We start from the raw sequence: 20151 nt of genomic DNA, 5'->3' as shown, positions 1-20151 counted from the left end.
TAGGATTCCATCTTAATTTATAGCACTTTTGAGTTTATCTCTGCAGTTTTCATAGTGGTTGCTCTAGGTGCTACTTACAACTCTGTACTTGGTATCACAGTGTTTACCGTTTAAAATGAAATACAGAAACCTCACTTCCAATTAGGTCTCTTTACCTTCCCCACCTTTACATATCATTGTTAATTCATTGCATAACTTCTATTTCTTTTGTGAGATTTTTTTCCTTTGGGGTTTTGTGGGGTTTTTTGTGGTACGCAGGCCTCTCACTGCTGTGGCCTCTCCCGTTGTGGAGCACAGGCTCCGGACGCGCAGGCTCAGTGGCCACGGCTCACAGGCCCAGCCGCTCTGCGGCATGTGGGATCCTCCCGGACCGGGGCATGAACCCGTGTCCCCTGCATTGGCAGGTGGATTCTCAACCACTGCGCCACCAGGGAAGCCCTCCTTTTGGGTTTTTTAAATCATATTTTATTGAAACAAATTATAACACCATCTAATACTCAAAAAATGTCTATTGTATGGACTCATATTTCCAATCTTTCTATTGTTTCTTCTTGCATTCTGATGCTTAAGTTTCCTTCTATCATTTTCTTTCTGTTTGAAGAACTTCCTTTGTCCAGTCTTTCCAGGGTGTATCTGCTAGTCACAAAATCTTTTAGTTTTCATTCATCTGTGAATGTTTTTATTTTCCCTTCATTTCTGAAAACTAGTTTTGCCAGATATAAAATTATGGGTCAACAGTTATTTTCTTTCAGTGCTTAAAAAGATATTTGGCCATTTCCTTTTTCACGATTTCACATGAGAAATCCATTCAAATTGGTGTTTCCCTATAGGGAATGCATTGTTTCTCTCTGGCTGCTTTCAAAATTTTTTTGTCTTTAGTTTTCAAAAGTTTAATTATGATATGTATTGCATGGATTCTTTGGGTTTATCCTGTTTAGAGTTCATTCAGCTTCTTGGTTCTCTATGTTGATGTCATTCATCAAATTTGGGAAGTTTTCAGTCATTGTTTCTTCAAATGCTTATTCATTTCCCCACTCTTTCTCCTTTACTTTCTGGGACTCCAGTGAAATGAATGTTAGATATTTTGTTATTGTTCCACAGGTTCCTGAGGCTCTGGTCATTTTTTTCCTAATCTCTTTTCCATTATTCATATTGGGTGAATTCTACTGTTCTGTCCTCATGTTCACTGATTCTATTCTTCATCATCTCCAGTCTTCTGTTGAGCCCATCCAGCAAGTTTTTAATTACTATTGTATTTTTCAGTTGTATAAAATTTCCACTTGTTTCTTTTTTGCATAATTTCTATTTCTTTTCTGGGATTTTCTACATTTTTATTTAAGACAATTTGTAATTGATTGTTGTAGCATCTTTATAATGTCTGCCTTAAAATTCTTATCAGATAACTCCAACATCTGATTCATCTCAGTGCTGGCATCAGTTGATTTCACTTTTCATTCAAGTTGTGATTTTCTAGGTTCTTGATTTATATCCTGGACATTTTGTCTATTGTGTTAGGACAATCTGGGACCTATTTGAATATTTTATTTTACAGGAATTTACTCTATTTAGGTTTAACACGAGTCTTAGCCTACTTTTGTGGGCCATGATTCCAACAACAGGTTAATTTTCAGAGACTTTGTGACTGCCTGAGGGAGGCAGGTGAGGAAATCCTTCTATTAGTAACCCACTCCCCCTCCAGCTACCCAGGTTTCTCTGGGCAGGGAGGAGAGATAAAGTGATTTCTGGGACCAGGCTGCTAGCTACAGGGCTGCTAGCTGTGACAGGTTCTTTTTTATGATTCCGCCAGTCAGCCTTAATATCTCTGGGCAGAGGAGGAGAGTCTCTGGTCCTTGGGGACAAAGAGGCTTTCCCAGGTGGGCCGCCTGCTTTACCTAGGTGTCTCTTACTGGTTCCTCCCATCCACATCAGTATCTCTCCATAGAAGAGAGGAGTCTCTGGCCCAGCAGGGTAGGAGAATACTTCCCCTGGTCACTTATTTTTGGCAGGACTCCCAGTTGTTAACCCTTGCCTGAGGTTGTCAGAGGGACTCCCACTACATCTAGGGGGAAGAACAAGCTACTGGACTACTTTCTGTTGCCAAGTGGGAAGTCAGAAAAACATAAGGTCTGGGTGGCTGCCTTCTGTTGGTTGGGGGACACAAGATGCCCTGCCTCTGTGTTGTCATCTGGTCCTGGGTTCCCAAACCAGATCATTTTCTTCTTAGCACCCTTCAGAGTCATCTTTTGCTTGTCTCTTGTGTCATTTCTAGGATATATAAAGTTGTGCTTAGGGAGAAGGAGCAGGAAAAAAGAGGTCTATGCCATCTTGTCCAGACCAGAAGTCCCTCAGCTACTGAATTGTCCATTAAAATTTTATTTTTTCTGTTCTACCAATTTAGACTCAGTTACATTATGGATAGTAAAAATCCCAAAGACACCTTTGCAGGTATTTAACCAATATTCTCTAACATGTAATTTATGAGACTGGGAGAAACAACGGATGTTAATACAAAAGGATCTAAAATGAGCTGAAGGCCATACACGTAAAGATACTGTTGAGGAACACGCACGCGTGTACACACACACACACACACACACACACACGCACGCACGCACGCACACACGCACGCACGCACTTCCTTTCAGGCCATCTACTTACAGTCTGCTTAAGGAGAGTCTCTACATAAAGCACAAATGGATTGATGAAGCCACCAGAAAGGGCTGAGGAAAATGAGAGAGAGAGGTAGGGCCTATTACAGAGAGGCACAGACCCTTCCTCCTGGGGCACTGAGTAGTAAAACCTGCCTGGATGCCTTTGCTTGGAGAATAACTCTGCAAGGCTGAGTGGTGCCAGGAGAAAGGTCGCTCCAAAATTATCAGGTTGGCCTGGCTCTTTGAGCTTTAGTCGGGAAGAAGGCTTAATTTCATCAAGTGCATCAAAATAGAATATTTGGGGCAGAATCCTCAGGCCAGTAGCTTTCACTTACTTCTTTACTTATGTACTGTGTTGTACCCAAGAAGCATTTAAAGTGGTTTTAATGGATGCATGTTATATAGGAAAATATAAATTAGATATAGGCAAAAAAAAAAAAAGGCAAGAAGAAAACAAAGGACAGGAATAAGACTTGTGCAAAAGTGCTTCTCTGTGACTTTCTACACACGCAGTAAATAGCCTGTGAAAGGGCACATTGCTGGAGTATTTCCTGTGCCATCTCTGAGTGAACCCTCAAAGGCATTCAGGACCAGGCTTGGGGACAGTAAAGTGGACTTGTAACATGGAGGTATCCTCTAGATATGCTATAGGGGGAGACAAGTTTCCATGGAAATTTCCCTATAGTACTCTATAGATTTTTCTGCTCCTAAGAGGAGCAGGAAATGTTTGATTTCCTCTTAAAGATTCCTGAGTTTTCACTTTGAGAATGGCCACAGTTTTGAGCAGTGTAATCTAGTTGAAGACTCGGGCTACTAAGTTCCTGAGGGATCACATCCCAGTTAGAATTCATTACAAATCTGACTATCTAAATATGCAGAGTGTGTACCAAGGCTAAAACTACAGTCATTAATTCCTCACTTTGTTTATAAAATTCTTCTATTTGATTCTCAGAATCTAGGCCAAAACTGATAGATACAAACTTGCGGTGTCCATCTCAAGTCAGCTGGAATGGCCCCTCCCAAGTCAGCTGGAAATCTAGGTGATGCTGATGACATGCAGGAGCCGAGAAGTAGCCACAGAAGCAGTGTTGTGCCTGGTGACTAAATGACCACGCTCCTTCCACTATGGGAGCTCTCTCTCTCCTGGGGAATAGAAGAATATACAAAAATTCAGTCAGCTGGGCTCTATTGTCTATGTATACAATACACAAGTAGGCTTGATTCTGGTACAAATCCTCAGTGAGTGGTCGCTGCTGGGACAGCAGCTCTGTATCTAAAAATTATTTCTTGACTTGTCATGAAGCCAGTTTCTCCCCTTGGCTTATGTTTCTCATCTTTCTACCTCGCTGGAGCCTCCCTCAAACACCTTTAATTTCTGAAAATTTCTTAGCGTCTCATTCACTCTGCTTTCTGCTGATTTTTAACATCTTTAATTAAGTCTCTCTTAGTTCGAAAAACAAGGTACCCTGTTCCATTCATCAGTCCCTCTCTCTATCATTTATTCATGAAGATATGGCCCAGTTTTCCTTTTCCCATTTATATTCTCCTGAACCATTTGTTCTCAGCCCTTGTCTAAAAAGTTAAGCTTCACACCTTGGTATTTCTCTGATGTTATTTGTTCACATCACTAATTACCTCTTCCTGACCAAATGCGGTGGCTTTTCTTCAGAAGTTATTCCACTTGATCTTTTGGCTTTCTCATCTTGTGCTATGAAGGCTTCAAGAACTATGGTTTTAATTTCTCGTATTTCTCTAACTTTGTATTGGAGGAGATTATTTTTATTTCAGTTTTGAATATCTACAATGTCATCTATGAATGTGACCTTTGTTTGAAATGGCAAGATAAGGTATCTGCCTCAAAACATACTGTTCAAAATGTATGTGTATGTACTATATTCATGTTGCTATAAAAACTCTGTGTGTTTCCATTTTATCAAGAAAGTGAGTTGTTTTTTGTTTTTGTTTTTTCTGGTTTTTTTTGCGGTACATGGGCCTCTCACTGTTGTGGCCTCTCCCGTTGTGGAGCACAGGCTCCAGACGCGCAGGCTCAGTGGCCATGGCTCACGGGCCCAGCCGCTCCGTGGCATGTGGGATCTTCCCAGACTGGGGCACGAACCCATGTGCCCTGCCTCGGCAGGCAGACTCTCAACCACTGCGCCACCAGGGAAGCCCCAAGAAAGTGAGTTTTGAGAGCATGGTTTCTAATCAAAATGCTGTGGGATGGGAGATTGTAGCCAAGATGGCAGAGTAGAAAGGCCCTGAGCTCACCTCCTCTCATGATCACACCAAAATCACAACCATCTCCAGAACCACCATCAATAAAAAACAAAACAAAACAAAAAAACCTGGAACCTACAGGAAAAGATCTCCTACAACTAAAGATATATAGAAAGAACCACAGTGAGACAGGTAGGAGGGGCAGACTTGCAATATAATCAAATCCCATACCCCCCGGGTGGGTGAACCACAAACTGGAGAATAATTATATTGCAGAGGTTCTCCCACAGGAGTGAGAGTTCTGAGCCCCACATCAGGCTCCCCAACCTGGGGATCCAGCACCAGGAAGATGAGTCCCCAGAGCATTTGGCTTTGAAGGCCAGCTGGGCTTAATTGCAGGAGCCCCACAGGATTGGGGGAAATAGAGACTTCACTCTTAAACGGAGTACACAAAAGCTCCCATTCACCAGGACGCAAGGCAAAAGCAATACTTTGATATGAGCCTGGGCCAGACCTACCTGCCGGTCTTGGAGAGTCTCCTGGAGAGATAGGGGTGGCTACAGGTCACCCTGGGGATATAGACACTAGTTGCAGACATATTAAACATTCAGCCACATGAACACTCCTGGCAGCTGCCATATTGGTTCATTAGAGTCAAGACCTGGGCCCACCCAACAGCCTGTACATGCACTAATGTTGGGACAGCTCAGGCCAAACAACTAACTTGGTGGGGACACAGCCCTACCCATCCACAGACAGGCTGCCTAAAGACTACAGAGCCCACAAAAGCCTCTAGACACAGCCCAGCCCACCAAAGGGCCAAGACCCAGCTCCACACACCAGTGGGCAGGTACCAGCCCCTCCCACCAGGAAGCCTGCACAAGCTTCTAGATCAGCCTCACCCACCAGGGGGCAGACACCAGAAGCAAGAAATCCACAATCCTGCAATGCAGGCCAGATCCTACCCTGGGACCATCTGGACCCTGGCCCTGCCCACTATCATGCGAATGCAAACTTCAGGATACCCCAGACTCCATACCCAACTGTGTCAGGAACTGCCCCCCTTCCACCAATGGTCTGAAACAAGCTCTGAGATCCCTGGACCCTGCAGCAAGACTTGGGAACTAGCTCTGCTTGCCAGTAGTCTGGCACTAACCCCAGGATCTGGCTTCACCTGCTAGTGGGTGGGCAACAGCCCCAGAGTCTTCAGGATCCTGACTTTGCCCACCAGGGAGCCAGCACTAGCCCTGGGGAGCCCACTTGGATTCCAAAACCAGGCATCTCATGACCAGACCACACTAAACAGCAGCCAGCAGCATCCGTACAAGACAGGGGCTGACACCAACCAAACTAGGGGCCAACCAAGCCTACCAGACTGCCCACGTAGCCTGTCTCAACTGAAGGACACAAGCAGCCCTCTTAGGGGGAACCCCTAGAGAATACAGCTTGGGTAACAAGAGGGGAATGTGCTGCTGGGATCCATAGGACGCCTCCTACAGAGGGCCACTTCTCCAAGATTGAGAAACATAACTAATATACCATATACACAAAAATACAAATAGCAACTTGGACAAAATAAGGTGGCAGAGGATTATGTTACAGACGAAGGAACAAGATAAAATCCCAGAAGATGAACTAAGTGGAGACAGGCAATCCATCTGAGAAAGAGTTTAGAGTAGTACTCATAAAGATTATCAAGGAACTCAAGAAGAAAATGGATGCACAGAGTGAGAAGTTAGAGATTTTTAGCAAAGAATTAGAAAATATAAAGAACAACCAAACAGAATTGAAGAATACAATAACTGAAATAAAAATATTTATTTATAGATTGCTGTATAAAAACCTCATGGTAACCAACCACAAACCAAAAATCTATAATAGATATATGCACAAAAAAGAGAAAGAAGTCCAAACATAACACTAAAGGTAGTCATAAAATCACAAAAGAAGAGAACAAAAGAAGAAAAGGAAAGAAGACCCAGAAAAACAAATCCAAACCAATTAACAAAATGTCAATAAGAACACACATATGAGTAATTACCTTAAATGTAAGTGGACTAAATGCTCCAACCAAAACACACAGACTGGCTGAATGAATACAAAAACAAGACCCATATATATGCTGACAACAGGAGATTCAGTTCAGATCTACAGACTGAAAGTGAGGGGATGGAAAAATGTATTCCATGCAAATGGAAGTCAAAAGAAACCTAGAGTATCAATACTTATATCAGACAAAATAGAGTTTAAAATATAAAGACACTGGCACAGAAACAGAAATATAAATCAAAGGAACAAGATAGAGAGCCCAGAGATAAACCCACGCACATATGGTCACCTTATCTTTGATAAAGGAGGCAAGAATATACAGTGGAGAAAAGACAGCCTCTTCAATAAGTGGTGCTGGGAAAACTGGACAGCTACATGTAAAAGAATGAAATTAGAACACTCCCGAACTCCATAAACAAAAATAAACTCAAAATGGATTAAAGACCTAAATGTAAGGCCAGACAAACTCTTAGAGGAAAACATAGGCAGAACACTCTATGACATAAATCACAGCAAGATCCTTTTTGACCCACCTCCTAGAATAATGGAAATAAAAACAAAAATAAACAAATGGGACCTAATGAAACTTAAAAGCTTTTGCACAGCAAAGGAAACCATAAACGATGAAAAGACAACCCTCAGAATGGGAGAAAATATTTGCAAATGAAGCAACTGACAAATGATTATTCTCCAAAATTTACAAGCAGCTCATGCAGCTCAATATCAAGAAAACAACCCAGTCCAAAAATGGGCAGAAGACCTAGACATTTCTCCAAAGAAGATATACAGGTTGCCAACAAACACATGAAAGGATGCTCAACATCACTAATTATTAGAGAAATGCAAATCAAAACTACAATGAGGTATCACCTCACACCAGTCAGAATGGCCATCATCAAAAAATCTACAAACAATAAATGCTGGAGAGGGTGTGGAGAAAAGGGAACCCTCTTGCACTGTTGGTGGGAATGTCAATTGATACAGCCACTATGGAGAACAGTATGGAGGTTCCTTAAAAAACTAAAACTATAACTACCATACGACCCAGCAATCCCACTACTGGGCATATACCCTGAGAAAACCATAATTCAAAGAGAGTCATGTACTAAAATGTTCATTGCAGCTCTATCTACAATAGCCAGGACATGGAAGCAACCTAAGTGTCCATCAACAGATGAATGGATAAAGAAGATGTGGCACATATATACAATGGAATATTACTCAGCCATAAAAAGGAATGAAACTGAGTTTTTTGTAGTGAGGTGGATGGACCTAGAGACTGTCATTCAGAGTGAAGTAAGTCAGAAAGAGAAAAATAAATACCGTATGCTAACACATATATATGGAATCTAAAAAAAAATGGTCATGAAGAACCTAGGGACAAGACGGGAATAAAGATGCAGACCTACTAGAGAATGGACCTGAGGAAACGGGGAGGGGGAAGGGTAAGCTGGGATGAAGTGAGAGATAGCTAGTGGGAAGCAGCAGCACAGCACAGGGAGATCAGCTTGGTGCTCTGTGACCATCTCGAGGGGTGGGATAGGGAGGGTGGGAGGGAGGGAGATGCAAGAGGGAAGAGATATGGGGACATATGTATATGTATAACTGATTCACTTTGTTATAAAGCAGAAACTAACATACCATTGTAAAGCAATTATACTCCAATAAAGATGTTTATATATATATATATATATATATATATATATATATATATATATATAAATACACTGACAAGTGTCCTTGTCCTTATAAGAGACAAGGACACTACATAATGATCAAAGGACCAATCCAAGAAGAAGATAAAGAAATTGTAAATATATATGCACCCAACATAGGAGCACTTCAGTATATAAGGCAAATGTTAACAGACATAAAAGGAGAAACTGACAGTAACATAATAATAGTGAGGTACTTTAACACCCCCCTTACATCAATGGACAGATAATCCAGACAGAAATTAGTAAGGAAATGCAGGTCTTAAATAACACATTAGACCACACGGACTCAACTGATATTTATAGAGCATTCCATCCAAAAGCAGCAGGTTACACATTCAAGTGCACGTGGAACATTCTCCAGGATAGATCACATGCTAGGCCACAAAACAAACCTTGGTAAATTTAAGAAAATCGAAATCTTATCAAGCATCTTTTCTGACCACAAAGCTATGAGACTAGAAATCAACTACAAGAAAAAAAGCTGCAAAAAGCACAAACACGTGGAGGCTAAACAATATGCTACTAATGGATCACTGAAGAAATCAAAGAGGAAATTTAAAAAATACTTAGAGACAAATGAAAATGAAAGCACAATGACCCAAAACCTATGGGACGCAGCAAAAGCAGTTCTAAGAAGGATGTTTATAGCAATACAAGCTTACCTCAGAAACAAGAAAAATCTCAAATAAACAACCTAACCTTATACTTAAAGCAACTAGAGAAAGAAGAACACACAAAACCCAAAGTTAGGAGACGGAAAGAAATCACAAAGTTCAGAGCAGAAATAAATGAAATAGAGACCATAAAAACCCACAAAAACAATAGAAAAGACCAATGAAGCTAAAAGCTGGTTTTTTGAAAAGATAAACAAAATTGATAAGCCTTTACTCAGACTTATCCAGGATCATAAGAGAATACTACGAGCAACTCTATACCAATAAAATGGACAAATTCTTAGGAAGTACAATCTCCCTAGACTGAACCAGGAAGAAATAGAAAATATGAACAGACAAATTACCAGTAAGGAAACTGAATTGGTAATTTTAAAACTCCCCAAAAAACAAAAGTCCAGTACAAGATAGCTTCACAGATGAATTCTACCAAACATTTAGAGAAGTGTTAACACCTATCCTTCTGAAACTATTCTAAAAAACTGCAGAGGAAGGAACACTTGTGAACCCATTCTCTGAGGCCACCATCACCCTGATACCAAAACCAGACAAAGATATCACACAAAAAAGAAAATTATAGGCCAATATCACTGATGAACACAGATGCAAAAATCCTCAACAAAATACTAGCAGATCGGGCTTCCCTGGTGGTGCACTGGTTAAGAATCCACCTGCCAATGCAGGAGACATGGGTTCAAGCCAGTCTGGGAAGATCCACACGCCATGGAGCAACTAAGCCCATGTGTCACTACTACTAAGCCTGTGCTCTAGAGCCCGTGAACCACAACTACTGAGCCCATGTGCCACAACTACTGAAGCCCGTGTGCCTAGAGCCTGTGCTCTGCAACAAGAGAAGCCACCACAATGAGAAGCCCACTCACCACAACAAAGAGTAGCCCCCACTCACCACAACTAGAGAAAGCCTGTGCACAGCAACAAAGACCCAACGCAGCCAAAAATAAAATAAACAAATAAAAATACTAGCAAATCAAATCCAACAATACATTAAAAGGATAATATACCATGATCAAGTGGGATTTATCCCAGGTATGCAAAGATTTTTCAATATCTGCAAATCAATCAGTGTGATACACCACATTAACAAATTGAAGAATAAAAACCATATGATACAATCATCTCAATTGAAGCAGAAAAGGCTTCTGATACAATTCAACATCCATTTATGATAAAACCTCTCCAGAAAGTGGGCATAAAGGGAACATATCTCAAAATAATTAAGGCCATATATGACAAACCGACAGCTAACAACATACTCAATGGTGAAAAGCTGAAAGCATTCCCTCTAAGATCAGGTACAAGACAAGGATGCCCACTCTTGCCACTTTTATTCAACATAGTTGTGGAAGTCACAGCCACTGCAATCAGAGAAGAAAAAGAAATAAAAGGAATCCAGATGGGAAAGGAAGTAGTAAAACTGTCACTGTTTGCAGATGACATGATACTATACATACAAAATTCTAAAGACACTACCAGAAAACTACTAGAGCTTATCAGTGAATTCCGTAAAGTTGCAGGATACAAAACTAACGTATAGAAATTTGTTGCATTTCTATACACTAACAACAAAATATCAGAAAGAGAAATTAAGGAAACAATACCATTAAAAAAATACCTAGAAATAAACCTACCTTAAGGGGGCAAAAGACCTGTACTCTGAAAACTATAAGGCACTGATGAAAGAAATTGAGGATGACACAAACAGATGGAAAGATATACCATATCCCTGGATTGGAAAAATCAGTAATATTAAAATGACCATACTACCCAGGGCAATCTACAGATTTAATGCAACCCCTATCAAATTACCAATGACATTTTTCACAGAACTAGAACAAAAGATTTTTAATTTGTATGGAAACACAAAAGACCTTGAATAGCTAAACTAATCTTGAGAAAGAAGAATGGAGCTGGAGTAATCACACGCCCTGACTTCAGACTATACTATAAAGCTACACTAATCGAAACAATATGGTACTGGCACAAAATCAGACACATACTTCAATGGAACAGGACTGAAAGCCCAGAAATAAACCCATGCACTTATGGTCAATTAATCTACAACAAAGGAGGCAAGAATATACAGTGGAGAACAGACAGTCTCTTCAACAAGTGGTGATGGGAAAACTGAACAGCTACCTGTAAAAGAATGAAATTAGAAAATTCTCTAATACCATATACGAAAGCAAACTGAATGTAAGACTGGATACTATAAAACTCCTAGAGGAATACATAAGTGGAACACTCTTTGACATAAATTGCAGCAATTTTTTTTTGGATCTGCCTCCTAGAGTAATGGAAACAAAAGCAAAAATAAACAAATGGGACCTAAATAACTTAAAAGCTTTTGCACAGCAAAGGAAACCATAAACAAAATGAAAAAACAACCTACAGAATATTTGCAGGCAATGTGACCAACAAGGGATTAATTTCCATAATATACAAACAGCTTATACATCTCAATAAAAAAAAACCCCAATAACCCAATCAAAAAATTGACAGAAGACCTAATTAGATATTCTCCAAAGATGACATACAGATGGCCAACAGGCACATGAAAGGATGCTCAACATCACTAATTATTAGAGAAATGCAAATCAAAACTACAATGAGGTATCACCTCACGTCGGTCAGAATGGCCATCATCAAAAAGTCTACAAATGATAAATACTAGAGAGGGTGTGGAGAAAAAAGAACCCACCTACACTGTTGGTGGGAATGTAAATTGGTACAGTCACTATGGAAACAGTATGAAGATTCCATAAAAAACTAAAAATAGAGTTACCATATAATCCAGCAATCCCACTCCTGGGCATATATCTGGAAAAGATGCAAACTCTAATTTGAAAAGAAACATGCACCCCAATGTTCATAGCAGCACTATTTACAATAGCCAAGACATGGAAGCAACCTAAATGTCCAGCAACAGATGAATGGATAAAGAAGATGTGGTGTATATGCATAGACATAGAAAACAAACTTTATGGCTACTAAAGGGGAAAAGGTGGGGGAGGGATAAATTAGGAGTTTGGGATTAAAATACACTACTATATATTTATAAAACAGATAACCAACAAGGACCTACTATATAGCGCAGGGAACTATACTCAATATCTTGTAATAACCTATAATGGAAAAGAATCTAAAAAAGTATATACATATATATATATATATATATATATACACAAATAATATATATAAAACTGAATCACGTTGCAGAAACTAATACACATTGTAAATCAACTATATTTCAATAATTTTTTTTCTTTTTTGGCCTCATCACTCAGCACGTGGGATCTTAGTTCCCCAACCAGGGATCGAGTCCATGCCCCCTGCAATGGAAGCATGAAGTCTTAACCACTGGACCATCAGGGAAGTCCAATAAATTTTTTTAAAGATGTGGTATATATATACAATGGACTATTACTCAGCCATAAAAAGGAATGAAATAGGGCTTCCCTGGTGGCACAGTGGTTGAGAGTCCACCTGCCGATGCAGGGGACACGGGTTCATGCCCTGGTCTGGGAGGATCCTGCGTGCCGCGGAGCAGCTGGGCCCGTGAGCCATGGCCACTGAGCCTGCATGTCCGGAGCCTGTGCTCCACGACAGGAGAGGCCACAACAGTGAGAGGTCCGCGTACAGGAAAAAAAAAAAAAAAAGAATGAAATAATGTCATTTGTAGCAACATGGATGGACCTAGAGATTATCCTAAGTGAAGTAAAGTCAGACACAGAAACACAGATATCATATAATATCACTTATATGTGGGATTTAAAAATGATACAAATGGACTTATTTACAAAACAGAAATAGACCCACAGTCATAGAAAACAAACTTATGGTTATCAAAGGAAAAGGGGCGGGGGATAAAGTAGGAACTTGGGATTAACACATACACACTACTATATAGAAAGTAGGTAAACAACAAGGACCTCCTGTATAGAACTATATTCAATATCTTGTAATAATCTATAACAGAAAAGAGTCTGAAAAAGAATATATATATAAAACTGAATCACTTTGCTGTACACCTGAAACATTGTACACCAACTATACTTCAATAAAAAAAATTTTTCTTGGAACAAAAATGCCGTGGGATGAATGCTCTCTGACACAAAGGAAAGCAACAAAATGGGGCCAAAGGAAGTTGTACAAGGCTTTCTAAAGAAAAGACATTATCAAAGAATAGACATTTTACTGAAAATAGAAGAAAGTACCATAATCTAAAATGTTTTTAATTAAATCAAAGAGTCAAGAAGAAAGAAAAAAATCTTGGATTCTCTACAGCAAGTTTGAGTTTAGCTTGGAGAGGAAAGAATGCAGTAGCTTTCTCTTGCATTAGAGCAGGTGTGTACAGGCCAAGATTGGAACAAATCAGCAATGCCTTGGGAAGCCCTTTCTGACAGAGCAAGACTGGAAAGAAAGATGATCGATTTGAAGGATACCAGAAACACAGGGGCCACTCAGTCTGAAACCCCTGGAGTTTAAAGCTTGATATTACTGCTTCTTATATTCTGAGACTGTTGACTTTTGGTGGAGTGAAAAGACCACCAGACACGCAATGAGATCTTGGCTGGAGTCCTGGTTCTGGAGTCAAATGAAAGATACCTCAACATAACTTCCCTTTTCTCATGGGCACTGTGCAGATAATACTCCTTACCTAGTTCAGTTCCCATGAGATCTTATACATGCAAGGCCTTGCCTGTTGGTATCTCTACTTGTTAAACATTGCTCTAGAGACTCCATTTGAGCCAAAAGATTTTTTGATTAATTCATATTACTCTGAATATTTAATAAAGTATTTTAATAAGTATTTTGTAAAATGTTATGGTAAAGCTGTAACTGTTGTAAGCTTGATTTAAGAAAATAGTGATACATCTTATCAGCTCAATTTAAGGAACTCAAGTTATATATAATCAAAGATCACCATCTAGTGGCCCAATTGTACTATAACTTCTAAAATTAGCTGCAAGCTCCAAAGACTTCAGAGGCTAGAAGGTGTGTGGAAAGCATCCGGCCCCACCAAGGAGAGGAGCGAAGAGAGATTTTGGGCCCACTAAAAGCATTCAAAATTCAAGTTACAAACAAAATAAATAAAACACGGTGCCCTTCAAACGAATCAACCTTCCAAATCAAGCTTTGGTCTTGGGTCTCTGGTCACTCAGAGTATGAGTGGACAGTTGAATGTGATAAAGTAAAGTGATAACTATTTTGGAGATAAGCTCAGAGAAATCCAAAACAATGAAGGCCTTTACAATTATCTTGAGCAACTTTGCCTCTCACAAGCAACTTTACAATTGAAAATTTGGTTTGCTTGTGATAGAATTATTGGTGTGTACATCTTGATGATAAGGAAGAAATAAAGTCACAAGAAAACATCATTGCCCCACACAATTTTCTTCTAATTAGGCAGCATGAGTTATTGAAAAGGGCATAGTCTTTGAGTCAGAGGGCTTTGTTCAAATTCTGGCTTCACTCCCTATTGGCTGTGTGACCTTGACCATGTTACTTAACCTCACTGAGCCTCACAGAGCTATCGCAAGGATTAAATGAAATAAGGCCTGGAAAGGGCTTATTCTGGTATCCAAAACATAACTGGTGCTCCTTTTACCCTTCTCTCACTTACAAGAAACCATATAATCTAGAAGAAAATAAAGAAAAAGTTTAACTTAAAAGAAAATAGGGTTTGGATTTGAAGCCGAAAGCTGACTTTTAAATTACATTTTTCTGTTAAAATGAAGATAAGTGACTGTCTAGTAATCGTATGACCAAAGTAACAGTGGTTGTCCTGGCTCTGACTGATTCTGTATTTTCTTTCAGGGTGTAATTTTCTTACTGGTAACATGGAAGAAAGAGTTGTATCCACCGTAAAATGAACATAATAGTACAAACCTCACAGGGTGTTGAAAGAATTAAATGAGATGTTGCATAAATGTCCATAGCTCAGTACCACTTAGTAAGGATACTACTAAGTTTCATTATTACTGGTCTTTGCCTCTCTCGTAGGACATCTGTGAGAATATAATTGCCATTGATTATTTCAGAAATGCCTGCGGGCTTTTGCTACCTTCCTCACAAATCAGTCTTTCACCAAGGTTCTTCCCTAGAAAGACCAGCACTGGGGCTCTCATAAGGTGCCTGTTTCTTTGTACACACTATGCAGATGATTAGTTTTAAAACAAGTCACAGCAGAACTTGCATTTCCAAATGAGAGTTGTATCCTTCAAAGTACGTGAGATATTAAAATTCTTGTTCCTCTAATATCCCTCTATTCTGGGAACTTCCCTCACAACCTACTACATATCCCTTTATCTCAACAGAAGCAAAACGGAAAGAGGATTTTAGTGGAATAAAGAAATAGATTTTTGTGGGTAGCCTGTAGGTTGGTTCTGAGGAACCAACTCATATTCATGAGTTCATGAATATTTCTGAGCAACAGCCAGCATAACTTTGCAAAGTGACAACATAGAAGGAGTATTATCATTAGGGTGTATATTAATTGTAAGATGATATTTTAAAGTCACATCTTAAAGGAGAAAAAAGGTCTATATTCAGAGGCGTAAAAAGCCTGCATCCCTCGTTGTGCCCCTTTCTACTGGCACCTTGCCTGTTCACAGAGTCCTAAAGTTTTGACCCATATTTGGGATATCAGGGGTTTTTGGGGGGCGGTTGTTTTGTTTTGTTTGTGTTTCCCTAAATCACTTTAACGATACTTTCCGGAGGGGTTGGGGGTGGGTCTCAGGCCCTTGCACACTGACTTGCAGCACCCAGAAGTGGCACAAATGTCCTGTCAGGCCCACGGTTCTAATTTGGGGTATGGAAATTGTTGCTAAGTAAAGCAAGGCAGCTATGACAGGAAGTAAAGCCTTAGCCTGTGCTGGAGTTCTAGCTCCACTACTCACAAAGCGCTTAATTATTTTGAGCTTCGTTTCCTCACCCGTGAAATGGGGGGACCCGGCCCGACTGGCCTCAGGGGACTGTGATGAGGGCTGGAGCCAGACCGAGAGTGAGAAGGCCCTCTTAAACATCACGCCCGGAGTCCCTCCCCTGCTCTTGGCACTCACTGGTCCCTTCCAGCTCTGCAAGAGGGCTCTCACCACGCCCAGAGGGCCAGCAGGGCAAAACAGAGATGAGGGACCCTCCGCGGCGGCAGGTGAGGTGGCCCGTGTCAGCCTGGCTGAAGGGTCCTTTCTGCCCACACCCGACCCTCAGCAGGAAGCCCCAGGCTCACCGAGCGCCTCTCCACACTCCCTTTTTTCCTGCCATTCTTGCCTGGGGTGACATCCAGCGAGCGGTAGCTGGGTGGCTTCTCCTCAGGCCAGTTTGGAGAGCGCGAGCGGCGGCGGCGGCGGCGGCGGCGGGGCCCCCAATTCCGGGGCTGCCTCTCCTTCTCCTCCTCCTCCTCGGAGCTCCAGGAACTGAGGCCGGAGGGCAGGGGAGGGGAGTAGCTGCGGTGACGGCGCCTCTGGTGTCCCTGGGCGCTGCCCCGGGGGCTGGGCCCGCGGGCTCTCTCTAGGAAGCGGCTCCGGAGAGGGGGGCGGTTGGGCGGCCAGCGGGCCTCGCTGGACGAGGGGCCGTCGCTGAGGCTGTCCCTGTCTGACCAAGGCATGGGTGAGCCGCGCTGCCTGGAGCCGCGGTGCCTCCTGCTCCGCAGTCGGCCCAGCTCCCTTTGCTCCAACGCCCAGCGCTGAGGCTCCCGGTCCCGGTGCTCCTGCTGGAAATCAGAGTAGCGGTGTTGCCTTCTCCCCTCCCTCAGATCCCAGGGTCCGGGGGGAGGCGGGGGGAGCCACTGCTGGCGGGAGGAGTTGCTGGTCCTCTGCAGAGAGGGCAGGTCTCTGACCAGCGCGGGCAGGTGGATGATTCTGCGTTCCACGACCTCAGAGCCCAGGGAGGACAGCATGCTGCGGGGATGGACAGATCTGCCTTGGAGGTCAGCCGGCAGAGGCTGGGCTGGGTTGAGGTTCCGCAGCTCTTTCTCCAAATACTCTAGGACACCGTTGGTGATGGGAGGGTGAGCGGTGGTCTGGGTCAATGGCACCTCTGGGAGGCTGGATCGCAGGGACAAATCTGATTGAAAATAAGGAAAAGAACATACAGAACTGCTGGTCCAAAACACGCTCCTCAGAATCAGGGCACCAAAGTGCCACCTTATTAGCTTGCATCTACCCCCTCCCATCCTCAGTCGTAAAGATGTCCACCATATTGGTCATGAAGGCCCCATTGCAGCCCATGCTCCTACCCTTGCCCTTTACCCTCTCCCGCCCCAAATCTCTGGCAACGTTTACCTCGCTGCAGCAGTGGGTTCATTGGATAAGATGAAAACTGGGAGCTCCTGTCCGCCCCCCAGTACAGGGGTTTTTCGATCATCTGAGGGCCTACGGCCTGAGCCTGCTTCGTGTTGCGGTGGTGGGCCAGGGCTGCAGGGGGAAAAGGAGAAATGCAGACCCTCAGCCAGGGCAAGGCCCACACCTCCCACTTCACTTCTCTCCACCTAGCAGCCTTGCCAAGAGGCCACTTTCTCTCTTCGAAGTTTATTGTGACCTCTCTTGCATGGCAGTAAGAGTTAAGGGAAGTAGTGAATCAACTATTCCTTTGGCAAGGAGCTGGGAATAAATTCCCTAGCCTACATTGCAACTCCTGCACACTAGGAAATATAATCTTAAAACCTGACTTCCTAGTCTTGAAAACATTTCATTGTTCTGCCCATTTCCAAGGTCACCTAAAATGTATAGGTAGATACATAGGTACTAGCAGGCAATGAAATTTCAGGCCATAGGCCAAATATAGAAGGTACAGATGCAAAGGGCTTAGAGGAGGCTGTTAGTCAGGGGCTGCTTGGGAGGACTGCCTGCTCAGAGTGGAAGAAGAGAAGGACGCAGGTGCTGAGGTCAATGGGCAGAATTACTGGTAAAGGGAGAGGGACTGAAGAACGTTTCTAGCTGGTAATGCCAGCCCTGGGTGGGAGAAAACCAGGGGGAAGAAGGCAGAGAATGCAAAAAAGTTGAAGTGGATCCTTTCTACTCTTCTCCTCACTTTATTAAGTATTGGGGTTTTCCCTAAGTAGGGGGAATCTCTAATGGGTGGGGTAGAGGCAGAGAAGGGAGAAGGGAAATACCATTTCCTTTCAGGGCAAAGAAAATAATAGAAAAAAGCAGCACAAGGGATCCATAGAAATGTTTCTCCAGTCCCTTAGGTGCAGCTGGTCTGAAGCACACAACCCACAGCAAGTACAAATTAAAAACAAACGCATCTAGTTGTTTTTGTTCATGAATTTCTGTTTTGAGGTAATTGTGACCAAGTGCACATGTCTCCCAAGCTCCCTGTCTATCCATGCATGTAGGAAATGTACTTGTGTGCTTAAGTGCAGAAAGTGCCTTCCAGCCTGGCACTCACCTCCTCCTGGGTTCCCCAACCCGGTGGCCACCCCTAAAGCAGCAGGACTCTGCCAGAGGCTTCCTCTTACCACAGTAGGAAGAGGTAGAAGACAGGCATTCTGGACCCAGCTGCATAGGTTGGGGGATTTGCTGAGGCCAGCAGCTAAAGGGCGGGCCATCAGGAAGGCTACCCAATGGCTCTAGTATGAAACCAACTTCCAACACAATAGGAAGTGGTTTCAGCCAAGCCCCCCCCCCAAAATGTTTGGAGCCCCAGCCCTGATGGTGAGTTACAGCCCAGCATGGAGGAAATCAGATGCAAACTTAGAGCAGCTCACCCAGCTGCCACATCTTCATGCCAAAGGACAGCACTCCAGACTCTCTAAAGATAGGTTCACTTGCTCAGCACTTTCCTCTCCCTCTTGCTAACAGGTGCCTCCCCCAGCTCCCTATACATGGCATCTTCAGCACACACAATGCCCTCCTTAATATGCGCCAGTCACTTTACATGAGCTAACTAATCCTCAGAGGAATCTCTTAATATGAGAATCAGATGAGGAAGTTAGGCTTACAGAGGTTACCTTCCCAGCCCAATGTCCCACAGCTGGTGACCAGCAGAGACAGCATGTGACCTGGTGTCTGTCTGCCACTCAAGCCTGTACTCTTTCTGCCAAACCACAGAGTCCCCAGACTCCTTTATTTATGTGATAAAGCAAAAAAAAAAAAAAAAAAAAAACCTAAAAACAAAAAAAAAACCTTCTCTAGTGGTAGTGCCTCACTTTATTTCTCTCCACTCAGCACCACACCATTCAAAACCCACTTCAGACTAACCTCTGCTTCCAAGGTCTGGGGACATCTGATTCCATTGGGAACAACCCTACCCACCCCCTGCCCCTCTGACTGAATCTTGGTTTCCTCCAGATGGTACCATTCCCCCTTTGGGCCACTTCCTTCTTCAACTCCTCCAATTCAATAGGAGGGAAAAGGAGAGTTGGGCTTAACTCCTTGCTCCCCAAATGACTTTTTAATTAATAGGACCCCCTGCAGAGATGACTCCCTAGAGACCCTTCCAGATCCTCCACATGCTTTCCTGTCAAATTTTTACATATTCCCAAGATTAAACCACCTGCTCCCTTCTTAGCTGCCACAGACTTTTTCCCAGGGTCCCTCCCTTCCCTGATGCACGGGAACTGATGAGATGGGAGTGGAAAAATACAGCCCCTGAGCTTCTCCCTTGCCCTCCTATCCCTGGAAACAGATCCATGGGGAAGTCTAGACTATCAGGGGTTTCTATTGCTCACCTAATGGGGAATCAGGCAATAAAATAAGAAACATGGAGAAATTAACAAAGCTTCAAGACTCCTAATAAGTTATCTCTGAACCTCAGTGGTGTAAAGTCTGCCTTGGTCACCTTTAACATGCTAGTTATATATACAGACTCCTGGATCCTGCT

At 42.5% G+C, this 20151-nt stretch overlaps 2 protein-coding genes across 3 annotated transcripts in view; one reads left to right on the top strand and one right to left on the bottom strand.

The window, feature by feature from the left end:
• Nucleotides 1–4583, top strand: part of SLC15A2 (solute carrier family 15 member 2) — a 61348-nt gene extending 56765 nt beyond the window's left edge. Inside the window, exon 23 of the transcript XR_010840752.1 lies at nucleotides 3604–4583. The gene's annotated coding sequence lies outside the window, so the exon portion shown is untranslated. The remainder of the gene's footprint in view (nucleotides 1–3603) is intronic.
• ILDR1 (immunoglobulin like domain containing receptor 1) overlaps nucleotides 1149–20151 on the bottom strand; it is a 41105-nt gene continuing 22102 nt past the window's right edge. The window contains exons 6-8 of one of the 2 annotated variants that reach the window (XM_067034470.1): nucleotides 17610–17741; nucleotides 16556–17391; nucleotides 1149–3794 (exon numbers count right to left, since the gene is read on the bottom strand). In XM_067034470.1, the coding sequence (XP_066890571.1) occupies nucleotides 3753–3794; nucleotides 16556–17391; nucleotides 17610–17741 (1010 nt within the window). In that variant the 3' untranslated portion in view covers nucleotides 1149–3752. The remainder of the gene's footprint in view (nucleotides 3795–16555; nucleotides 17392–17609; nucleotides 17742–20151) is intronic. The other variant, XM_067034472.1, reaches the window with a different exon arrangement.

This window comes from Kogia breviceps, chromosome 5 (assembly GCF_026419965.1).
Source record: "Kogia breviceps isolate mKogBre1 chromosome 5, mKogBre1 haplotype 1, whole genome shotgun sequence".
Taxonomy (NCBI): domain Eukaryota; kingdom Metazoa; phylum Chordata; class Mammalia; order Artiodactyla; family Physeteridae; genus Kogia; species Kogia breviceps.
This window is presented reverse-complemented; position numbering and strand designations above follow the sequence as displayed.